General features: G+C 41.9%; 1 protein-coding gene across 1 annotated transcript in view; it reads right to left on the bottom strand.

Annotated features, from left to right (window-relative positions):
• The window catches only part of DCC (DCC netrin 1 receptor), a gene marked incomplete in the record, with an annotated part of 974,185 nt that overhangs the window by 294,706 nt on the left and 667,177 nt on the right, over positions 1-12,302 (bottom strand). Inside the window, 1 exon segment of the mRNA XM_034774393.1 lies at positions 2,225-2,381. Coding sequence (XP_034630284.1) covers positions 2,225-2,381 — 157 coding nt within the window.

Below are 12,302 nucleotides of genomic sequence, written 5' to 3'. Positions count from 1 at the left end.
TTTTACTAATAATAATTTTAAATTTGTAAGTTGCACTTTCATGATAAAGAGATTGCACCACAGTACTTGTATGAGGTGAAGTGAAAAATACTATTTCTTTTATCTTTTTTACAGTGCAACTATTTGTAATCAAACATACTAATATAAAGTGAGCACTGTACAATTTGTATTCTGTATTCTAATTGAAACCAATATATTTGAAAATGTAGAAAAACATCCAAAATATGGCTAATTTAAATTGGTATTCTATTCTTAACAGTGTAATTAAAACTGATTAATCACAATTTTTTTTTAATCGTGCAATTAATTGTGATTATATTTTTAATCATTTGGCAGCCCTATTAATATATTATCTTCACAACACAAGGTCACAGAGAAGTCTGTGGTAGACCCATGAATAAAACCCAACAACTCTGACTCCTAGGGATGTACTTTCAACAGAAGCCCATCATTCCTCTTCAACCTTATAGACACTCCACAGGGCTCCCACAAATGACATCATGTTTCAGGAAGATGGCTGCCTCCAGCACTAGCTGCCAAAATGCCAACTTAATTAAAGAGCTTTCTTGAAAAAATACATTTTCACACTTTAATCATAAAAAGATGTGCTGTGGGCACTGTGTATTTGCAGGGTGTTCTGCTGAGCAAAATGGATGCAGTTTTCCATTAAAGAGAATGGTTTGATTCTTGCTATAAGAATTTCTGTCATAACTTTAGGTTTCTGTTTGTTCTGTGCGGTGCTTTTCTTAAAAATCCTGACCTATTATTATAGCATCATCAAATAAAACACATAAGGCTAGAGATCAGGGGCCTAACCTGGCAGTTTTTTGCACATGCTAATCTCCAAAAGGGGAGTTTCCGCTTTGGTAAGACTGTATTACGGTAATTATTGATTAGTAGTAGTATTACTGTAGCCGCCTATGAGCCCTAATCATGGATCAGGACCACATTGTGCTACGCACTGCACAAACAGTCCCTGCTCCAAGGGGCTTACAATATAAGTATTAGACAAGAGACAACAGATGGATACAGACAGGAGAGTACAAGTAAACAATGAGAGAATGGGACTGGGCCCTTCACAGCTAAGCACATACTTCACTGTGGATAAGGCATAGTTCCTAAAACAACAAGGCTAAACCTAAAAATCTCTCTCTGCAGATGCTACTCCACCTCATAAAATGAGATCAAAATGTGGGAAAAGGTTTTTGGGGAAAATGACTATACAAAATGGTCCCGGGGTTCCAAGTTCATTAGTTCTCAATGATTCCATTGCAAATCCATTTACTTCTCAAATCAATATAGGTTTCATTCTAATTCACCCTCATAATCTGTGTTCTTTCTGGCTCCTACAAGAATACCATTAACCATCACATAGTTGAGGTGTATTACAAGTGCAGTTAAGGTGAAAGTGACATTCAATAAACTTGATCTGGATTACTGACAATGATGTGAAGAAAGTGAAAAATCCAACTTAACTCTCAGATCCCAGGCTGATTTTTCCCATTAGAAAAAATCAAAACTAAACTAAAAACATCTTTTTCACATGTATCCTGAGCACATTAGACAGGGAATCATGTGAGCAACAAACAAGACCCCCAGAATGTCTTTATTATAGAATAACTTTTCAATGTACGACTATAAATACTTATGAAACTGAGGCATAGCATAGTGCAATCTCCAAAACACAACTCTGCTATTAACATCTCAGTTCTCACCTGTAACATTCTTACACCCATTCTTTTTACTCCATTTTACACTATTGCTGAATTAGACATTGGCTTTGTGCTGGAGTTATCCTCCTTTATCAATTAAGAAAAGCTCACCAAATTTACTTTCACTTGCGATTTTAACAGAATTTGAACCTGTATCTCCAGAGGGGAATGAAAGGTAAATATGCTAATCTACTAGCCATATATTAGACAAGCAATTAGGATGATAAAGTTGTTACAAGTAAATTGGGATTGCATACACCAGAATCAATATACTACCATTCTAGCCACAAAGGTGATCTAATGATATCAAGGCATTAAGCATAGTATATGAACTTAGATAAATTACAGTGGACAATCTCTGTCTTCATACTGGCTATTATTGTGAAGTATTGTATCCAAAAACATAAGAACAGTTCGTGAGACACTATTAAAAACCTTGTGCAGCTTTAGGACCATGAACACCCTAATAACAGTAATGGGCTGTTTATGTTGTCTTAGTCATTGCCACCTACCTGTTGATGCTTTCCCTGGAGAAGTAGACAGTGTATGCCAGGATATTCCCTTTAGTTTCTGCAGGTGGGCGCCAGCTGAGACGGACAAATCGACTGGAGACCAAAACAGGGACCACATCTCGGGGAGCAGAGGGGAGGACACTGGAACTTGGGATAGCTGAAGGGGAAGGAGAGGAATCAGTCAGAGAGGTTGGTGGAACAAGGGTTTCAGGACTGGTGGGAAGTACTGTAGTTGGCACAACTGATGTGTTAGAAAACAAAGGGCCAAGGTGAAATGGAAGTGTGTGAATAAAATGAATGGGAGAGGGGAAAAAAAAGAGAAAACTGACAGTAAAACCATACTTTAAAATACAACATTCTACACAAGCAACAATCCACAAAGTTCAACAGCAACAAACGTACATTAGATGGGTTACTGTCCTGTTAATATTCAGAGCTTCTCTCTTATATGTATGATCACAAACTCTAAAAATTGCATTGCTCACGCACAGATCTTTAGTTATCTGACAAACAAATAATTTTTAGAAACTCTTAAAAATCCATTTTCTACAAGGACCACCCTTATTGGACTGGGAAAGGCAGAAACTAAGAACTCTTCTACAAATTACTTGGTGGATGATTGCTCCCAAGTTCAACACAATAAAAAGCAGAATGGAATAATTTTAATATTGGTACATCTGAGCATCTGGTTTTGAGTTAAAAAAAAAAAAGTCAAACACACCAGGTTTATAAACAGTAAAATGAGTAAATGGCTAGCTCAAGGTTTCAGGTCGTGAAATTTACAAAAGTATTTGTGTGTGTTGAACACTAAATGTTTGTCTTATAGGTTGCAGTTCCAGCTACATACTGTCTTAGCATGCGAACTCCATAACCAACATCCACAATCATCTTTCTTCCTTTGTGATCCAATGTGAAGTCCAATGCTTAATCTAACAGGCCCGTTGCTGTTACCATGGTCACAAATTCCTTGTCTGTCATGGAAAAGCACAGCCATTCATAGAATACCAGCATATTCTTATAACTTTTTGAATGGTCCACTTTTCTGGTCAAGTGCCCAAAAGGTGTGAGTGGGGCCCTGTCATAACTATAAAGGAAAGGGTAACAGCTCTCCTGTGTACAGTACTATAAAATCCCTCCTGGCCAGAGACTCCAAAATCCTTTTCCCTGTAAAGGGCTAAGAAGCTCATATAACCTGGCTGACAAGGTGACAAGATACTTTCAAATCTTGGGGGGGGGGGGGGGGGGAAGGCTTTTGTTTGTGTTCTTTGTTTTGGGGGTTGTTCGCTCTTGGGACTCAGAGGGACCAGACATCAATCCAGGTTCTCCAAATCTTTCTGAACAAGTCTCTCATATTTCAAACTTGTAAGTAAACAGCCAGGCAAGGCGTGTTAGTTTATCTTTGTTTTCTCAACTTGTAAATGTACCTTTTGCTAGAGTGTTTATCTCTGTTTGCTGTACTTTGAACCTAAGGCTAGAAGGGGGTCCTCTAAGCTCTTTAAGTTTGATTACCCTGTAAAGTTATTTTTCCATCCTGATTTTACAGAGAGGATTTTTACCTTTTTCTTTAATTAAAAGCCTTCTTTTTAAGAACCTGATTAATTTTTCCTTGTTTTTAGATCCAAGGGGTTTGGATCTTGATCCACCAGGAGTTGGTGGGAGAAAGGAGGGGGATGGTTAATTTCTCCTTGTTTTAAGATCCAAGGGGGTTGGATCTGTATTCACCAGGGAATTGGTGGAGAGTCTCTCAAGGTTACCCAGGGAAGGGAATTAGTTTCGGGAGTGGTGGCAGCGGACCAGATCTAAGCTGGTAGTTAAGCTTAAAAGTTTTCATGCAGGCCCCCACATTTGTACCCTAAAGTTCAAAGTGGGGAAGCAGCCTTGACAGGCCCAAAGGGAGAGATTGTTTATGGAGGATGCAAGCTTATTGCGGAAGTCCCCCCGGTGAGAAATGCTAGGGGTGGAGTTTTCTTCTGGATGTTTATTATTGGTTTTGGTTTTGTTGTGTTGTTATTTTAAATAATATCTAATGCCCACAGAGTAGATAGGCACCTTTGATATGTTTGATAAACTTCAATATGAAAAAAAAAAATTGGTTCACCATAGTGTTGTACAAAATAAGTAGACCAGCCTGACAGAAGCCACTTAAAAAATAAAATGCATCATTTAAAAACAGAAATTTGACACTGATAGTGCACCTAAAGAAATTACTTGTTTCATAACTGTTCAGCTTTATCGGCCATGAAGCAATAATCCCTATGGCTGTCTGCAACCTCTTTACAGTTTTTGGTGTGTGCTGTGAACAGTGTTATAAACATTAACTTACACTGTGCTCGTTAACAGTTCATGAACTGTGTTATCTAAATGGCATATAAAGGACGGCTTGATGTGTTCATAAAAATGCAAAAAAAAAAAAAGTAATTTGCATTGAATATTAGATCAACTAATGAACTTATTTTCATGTCCTCAAATTCTAGAACCCTTGCTGTTAATGAGATGTGCAAAATATGGCCACATCTTTTGACTATTTTCATGAGCAGAAATACTCCTTTTTATTAAATACAATACTCAGTATGGTGGTGTCCATTAAAAAGTAGTAATGCTTGAAGAATAATTGTCCTCAGTGGAAGAATTGTGAGACCCATGGAATTTCTCTATGATATTCCTCATGCACCTATCTAGTGGAAAAGAAAGGCCATAGTCTTGACAGCTCTTGACACCTGGGGCATATTTATGATCAACTATTATTATTTTATTTGTTTTGTGGTAGTTGTATTTCCTGGAAGTCCCAGTCCTGGACAGGGCTGATTTGTGCTAAGAGCTGTACAATGCAGAACAAAAAGTGAAATTCTCCACTCACTTCTTCAGCGGTGGAACTCCATTTGTTGCAATGGAACAACAACTGATTTGAAATACTAACAGAGATTCTGACTTTTGGTCTAATTTGTATATCAACACCAATACCACATGCCTTAATCAGGCCTATTAATGAATGCTAGACTGCATAAGGGCATTATGGAAGCACCAAGGAATCTTTGCTGAGTTTTTAGTTGAATGATAAGATAGAAATGTTATTGAGTTGACAGATTTTTGTAAGATCAACCCCAACTTTGTCCAGGGCAATGAAAGGGCTGAGGGGAAATGTATTGAGGTTGGGAGCTGGAGGGGTCTACTTACTCCTTATTGCTTTCGGTAAATACTGTAGTACTTGAAATATAGATTTTCTGATAACTCCAGTAAAAATTCTTTCACTTTTATGGTTGTTAGCAGTGAAGAGCAAATATGTATTTATGCTTACAATACAGAAATAACCTGTTACCTTGCCATTTATCTCAACAAGTAATATCTTAAAATCCTCGAAAGTTTCATATGAATATACTGGATCAATTCACTTGTGTCTGACCAGAGATGAATTTGTCCCATTTGTTCCCACTCTGTAAACAGTGGATATTTCTGTGTCTTGGCACCTTGAATAATCATTTACTCCTATGTAAAGTGAGTGTAAAACACTACAGTTCTGAGTCACTTTGCATAGGCATAAATGACTTCACAAGATTCACTGGAGATCATGGCAACAGCTGCACATAGGGCAGGAGTGCCGCCAGCTTTTTTATCACCCTAGGCGGCGGAAGGTCCCGCCCCCAAAATGCTGCCCCCGACAGAGGCAGCGGAAGGTCCCGCCCCCAAAATGCTGCCCCCGACAAAGGCGGCGGAAGGTCCCGCCCCCAAAATGCTGCTCCCAACAGAGGCAGTGGAAGGTCCTGCCCCCAAAATGCCGCCTCCGACAGAGGCGGCGAAAGGTCCCGCCCCTGAAATGCTGACGACGACCGGGGCGGCCGAAGATCCGGCCGCCGCGGTCACCGCCCCCCAAATGTTAGCGCCCTAGGCAACCGCCTAGGTCGCGTAATGGGTTGCGCGGCCCTGACATAGGACCACGTTGTCAAGAGAGCTCAATTCCCATGTAGGCACCTAAATAAACAGGCCAGATTATTAATCTGGCTGAGCTTTTTTGAAATTCTGGCCTCAGTTGTGGGTACTGAGTTCCTCTGAAAATTCTGGCCATTGGATCCATCCCTGCAGGACAAAAGTCCTATAGAAAATGGGAGGTGTGTCAGAGTTAGGTGCACAAGGCAGCTTTTACACTGGAAGTTCTTATGAATAGGGCTTAGACAGCGCCAGCTGTATGTCACCACACTATTTTATAGAAATGAAGGGCAACATTTTCTCTGATCTACCCTATGCATTTGACCGTGCCGCACCTTTAAGCAGGGAAGATGTTGTCCGGCTGGCTGAGGGAAAGGGAACAGTCCTCTATGGGTGTGGAGGGGAATGGGTCAGCATGGCCACACTGACTCATCCCCTGGGCCCGGAAGGGTTGAAAGGGGCAAGCCGAGACAGGAAAAGCAGGGACAGAGAGATGGGGGGGGGATTCAAACACTGCAAAGCGCAGATGGAGTGGAATTGTGGGGGTCAGTGGTGAGCCAGAGGTAGGATTCTCGCAAGAATGGCGGAGACCTGGCCCCACAACGGGTGCTGGTGGAGCCCCGGGGTGGTGTACTTGATTACCAAAGGCAGCCCCCTAGGCTGATGGCAGGTATGGGGGAACTCGAGGGAAAGCGAACACCCACACAGGTGGGCTGGCTACATTTGCTGATGGGACAGCCAGCAAGTGGTCAGGCTGTTGCCTTTGAGTTTATTTCTACAGCATTACAGTCTTCCAAAGTGTGTGGGGTCACCCTGTTTTACTCAGCTGATTGCAGGAGATAAGGGTGTCAGTGATGGCAGGAGTGGGTTGGAGCAACAGCAGATGGAGGTTGCTGATTGCAGGGGTGATTTGGATCTGCATTGGGTGGAGGCTGAGGGGACATGTGGTACAGGTGGGCCCCTGCCACACAATGCGGCAATAAGTATCGATGGTGGGGCACCTTGGTGAGATGCAAGGTCCGTCGCTATTTGTTCCTCTGAGGCTTTACATCTGGGAGATGGGGATGGACCTAGCAGGGTATTAAATGGGCCAGGGCAAGAATTGGGAGTCATAGGAGCCATATCAGACTTGTCTGGGGGGCACACCCTTGCAGGGAGGCTCATGGATAGCACAGCTGCTCCATGCTAGCTTGCAGTTGTTGCAACAGCTTCCAGCATCCACGGGTGAGTGGTCTGGCCAGGATGGTAATGGATGCACAGAGAAGGCATGAGCTGCAGTTATTTCTTAGTTTGAAGGTTTCTGGTGGGGTGGTTGCATACCAATGACCCCAGGGAGAATTCACATCATCCCATCACAGTTAATGGGCTCAGGGATCTTGTGCAGATCCTTGGCACCATGTATCGTAGTGGACTGGAGGCAGCCTTGTTCAGGGCAGCAATCTTGATAGCATTTTTTTTTTTTTTTTTGGTGCTTTCAGGATCAGCGAGGTCCTGCTGGGTCCTGTAGGGACTCCATTGGAAGGGCATTGGAACTGCATGATGTACACTGGCAGCGGCAAGCAGTGCTACTAAACTTGTGAAAGTCAAAGATGGATCAAGGAGGCCAGGGTGAATCTGTTATCCTATGGGAAGGTGATGATCCTGGGGTCTGCCCCACGAAGGCTTTGAGGGCCCACATGGCAATACGACTGGGGAAGGGGATGGGCCACTCTTTATGCATGGTGAGAGGAGGCCCTCACAAAATATCCATTTATTATGGTGTTGAGACAGGGACTGATGAGGTTGGGGCTGCCAGCCCAGGAATTTGGTTCCTGTTCATTCAGAATCATGCCAGCAACAGCAGCAGAACAACTGGGTATGAAGGCAGAGGCAATTCAGGCAATGGGGTGTTGGCATTCAGAAGCGTACAGAATGTATGTGAGACCCCTAGGTGGGAAATCAGCATTAATTTGTTGTAATCTCATTCCAAATGGTGGAAGACGGCCACGCAGATGGCGGTGTGGATCCGCAGGTATGGTCTTTTTTGGGCGTATAGGCAGGGGTCCAAGTTGCCTGAGTGTTCGCAGCTGGAGTTCGGCAGGGAAACTTTCCTAATTTGGCATAGAAAGAGGGCCATGTTACGGGACCAGCCAACACCACTGCTGAATATTATGGGGGCTAGTCAGCGGTCCCAAGATATAATTGTGGTGCATCTAGGGGAAAACAATTTGGGAATGTGTAAAGGGGTGGAATTAATGCTCAGAGTGAAGAGTGACCTGAGGCTGATTCTTGAACTTTTCCCAGGAGTTAAAATGGGGTGGTCATACATGCTTTAATGCAGGGTCTGGTGGGGAACTGTGATGCCACCCCCCAGGTAGACAAGATATGTGAACATGGAAGTGGCCAAATCCTTGGGGCCATAGGAGGGATAGTAATTTCACATCCTGGCCTGGCATACGGGGTACTAGTTATTTCAGGAGGATGGGGTTCACTGTCAGACTTAGGTGCAGATACATTTTTTTCTGATATATAATAGGGCATTAGGAGATATCTGGGAACCCGATTGTGTTCAGGGAAGAGGCAGCCAGGCTAACTGCTGGCACCTCCTTGTGGCAGATGTTCAGTGGAGGCACTCCATAGGGAGGTATACAATGACCAGATAATTGGCTTAGTAAGGACTTAAAAAGGAGGTGTATGGAATGGAATGACGTTAAAGGAATGGAATGACAAGTTGTTGGAGCTCCTAGAAATGGTAGGGCAGGAAGCCAACCACCCTTTCTTATTGTCTACCTTAACCCTTCTACAAAAGGGAATGGATTGTAAAGTTCCAGCAATGGATTGACTGGGGGGACCTGGATGGGAAAAAAAGGATGGGGGGAGCTAGCAGTAGGCCCCAAGTAGTTATTGAATGAACAGAGGGTTACCTGCACATTACACTTTTATCTGCTTGGTAGTCCCAGACATCTAATAATAAAGTTGTGGCCTGATTAAAACCATATCAAGTGTCTCCTGTCCAACTTTTGGTATGGCCAGACAATGTGATTGGCACTGGAATCTCTACAGCATTTTCTGCACTCATCCTGTCCTGTACAAGAGGGGCTCTATATGAAAAACTAGAATACATACATATTAGTAATACTAAGTAATAGGCAGCATGGCTCACAGAGGAAGCTCTGATACTCAAATGCCCCTTGTAACTGTAGTTTTAGCCCCATCAGATCTAGGACAGCCAGAATTGAATGTAGAATTGTTGCTTTCTTACAAAACCAAAAAAAAAAAAGATAGATGAAAAAATAACACAACTTACTTATTATGTTTATCTCATGGATCTGATCTGCCAAGGCACAAACACAAGATTCTTAAAAGTAAAAATATACACAGGGAGAGGTATTACTCATTAGATCATAACAGCAACATCTCTCCTCCTTTGAAATAGTGTTATTAAATGCTAAGAAGAGTTGACATGTTGTATACAGAATGTATTAAATGCTAAGAAGAGTTGACATGTTGTACCTTCTTGGAAGTATTGTACATCCCCCTTGCATTCTTTTCACAGATGAATGCAAGGGGGATGTACAATACTTCCAAGAAGGTACACTCATAAAAATATTATCTGTACAATGGAGAGGTGGTGGGAGAGGACACAGGTTAAATCATTAGCCTTTCACTGAGAGAGACCTGGATGCAAATCTTAGTAAAATGTTAAGTGAAAATAAGTCTGGTGATCTCATGCAAGACCCTAGCAAACATTTGTCCATATCATCACCACACAGCTTGGCATAGATCAGCATGATTAGCAGATGAAGATATAGAAGATGATTTTTTTTTTAATCATGGAAAATTGCAAAAATTAATTTTATTTTTCCTCTGGGTTCGCATTATTTATTTTAAAAAATGAAAAGCAAGATTTTTTTGTTTTTTCCCTCCCTTAAAGCTCATTTTCCTGTACTCAAAGCATGCATGGAGCTGATCCTGTGTATCTGGGGGGAATGAGATCTTTACTTGAGGACTCCCTTCTTGGATAAGCTAAATCTTTTCCTAGAACCCTGACCCCCCGAGGCAGTGTGGGCTAGTGATAAAGCACTGGACTGGGACTTAGGAGATGTGAGTCCTATTCCCAGCTCTGGAATAGATCTAGTCTGTGAGTGTGACCTTGGGCAAACTAACTTCAGCACTCTGTGCCTCTGTTTCTCCTCACACTATCTTTCTTGTCTACTTACATGTTAAGATCTTCAGGGCAGAAACTGTCTCTCACTATGCGTTTGTACAGGTCCTAGCACAACGAGGCCCTGATCTCACTTGGGTACCGATAATACAGATATTAAGCAATCAAAAGAATAACTTTATGGTGGGCTAGTGAGGAAGGCTGTTCTTCTGGCAGAATCTCTTGCCCACACTCTAATCATCTCCTTCCTTGGCTGGGTCCCAATGGTTCATTCTTCTTGTCCTTGATTTCCAGCTCTACACCAATCTACCTTCACCTACATCTACAACCATCTCTTCTTTTTCATTCCTCCCTCTCATCTTGGCTCTGACAATGACAACCCTTTTTGTTGCCTTCTCTCCTTCCCTCCTCCTTCTCTCTGAGCATAAATACCTCCCAATCCCTATTTGCCCAATCATCATCACGTCCTCACTAAAATACCTCCTGAAAACTCAACTCTGATGGATGCCCTAAAAAAGACAGTTCATTTGCATGCAACAATAAATAAATGAGTGGATACTACATGAATTGCTAGAGCTTGATCCAAAATAGAGGGGGGAAATTCACTCAAAAATTTACTGATTTCCTTTTCCCACCACCCCCTTTTTTAATCAAAATTTCAAACTGTCTGACATTTTGTAACTGGCTGAAAGATCTCTCATGGATTTCAGGAATTCACTGGAGGGACAGGATTGTGTAGACAGAGATTCTGTATTTCAACTTTGGCCCTGGGGGCTGCTGGAGCCTTCTCCAGCTCCCTGGCAGCCTCTGGACACAATAAGTCACCAGAGGGGAGAATGCTCCATTCCCCACCCACCCTACCCATACAAATGGATTGATGGGGGCCAGGACAAGGTGGGGACAGATCCATGAAAATAGCTGATCCCGATGCAGACACCCTGTAAGAATGGATCTGTGGAGCAAGACCTGATCCTCAGTAAGGACATTGGAATGTGTCCTTTTCACTAAGTCTTGGCTGTATGTAGTTTTTTACACCTGGCAGTGGATGGTATCGTTGTACGTATCTGGCATTTTCATATTTGAGAATTTCTGCCTCCGTCTAAGAAAAGAAAGCATTTTTATCATGACCATTTTGCAAATCTCCATTAGTTGTCTCTGTTCAGGAAGCAGGCTCAGGTGTAGAACAGCAGGTGTGTTGGCAGGTCAGAATTCGGATGCACTGGCGGAGGTGAGTGGAGAGAGCATAAATAACATCTGCCCATGCTATATCTGGTTCTAGCCTCAAGCTAGTAGTCCCTTGCTTTCAAGAACACAGAGAAACTAAAAGGGGGGAAAAGAGCACTGCCATATACCAATTAGCTTTGTATAAACAGAGCACCTTTGGCACTACTGAAGGCTTCCAGTAAAATAAATATCCTGGTCAAATATTATGGGACTTCAGTTATGTTGTTTCTTGATTGTTTTAACTTCTTTTTCTATGGTCTCTTCTAGTTCCAGTTCATCAACATGTGTGGAATTTATTTTTCAATGTCCTATATAAGATGTTCCTTTAACACATCTTGACCTGTGTTTTCAAAATTAAAAATAAATTATTTGCAAACTCTTCCCAAGGACAAAGCTCCTTCCATCCTAAACCATCATGGCATGCAGTCAAAAGCCAGATGTTATGTACAGTTGAGTTTTACTGAACATAAACTTAATTCCCTTCAATCACATAATCTATATGCCCACTGCCACGCATGGCTATCAGTTTTTCTTCACTTGCTGTTTTATGTCTCGTATAGGCCTTGAGCCTGCAAACACTTTGGTTTATGAATAAAATTACATACATGAGTAATTCTCTTGACTTCAATGGGACTGCTCACATGAGTAAACTTAAACATGCATATACATGTTTGCAGAATCAAATTGTTATTAATTATTAATTATTATTATTTATTTATATATTTATTTGTTTAGATTTTTATTCAATGTCCAATCCAGTGCTCCAACTGCATGCAAACCAACAATAAC

This window comes from Trachemys scripta, chromosome 6, assembly GCF_013100865.1.
Source record: "Trachemys scripta elegans isolate TJP31775 chromosome 6, CAS_Tse_1.0, whole genome shotgun sequence".
Taxonomy (NCBI): domain Eukaryota; kingdom Metazoa; phylum Chordata; order Testudines; family Emydidae; genus Trachemys; species Trachemys scripta.
This window is presented reverse-complemented; position numbering and strand designations above follow the sequence as displayed.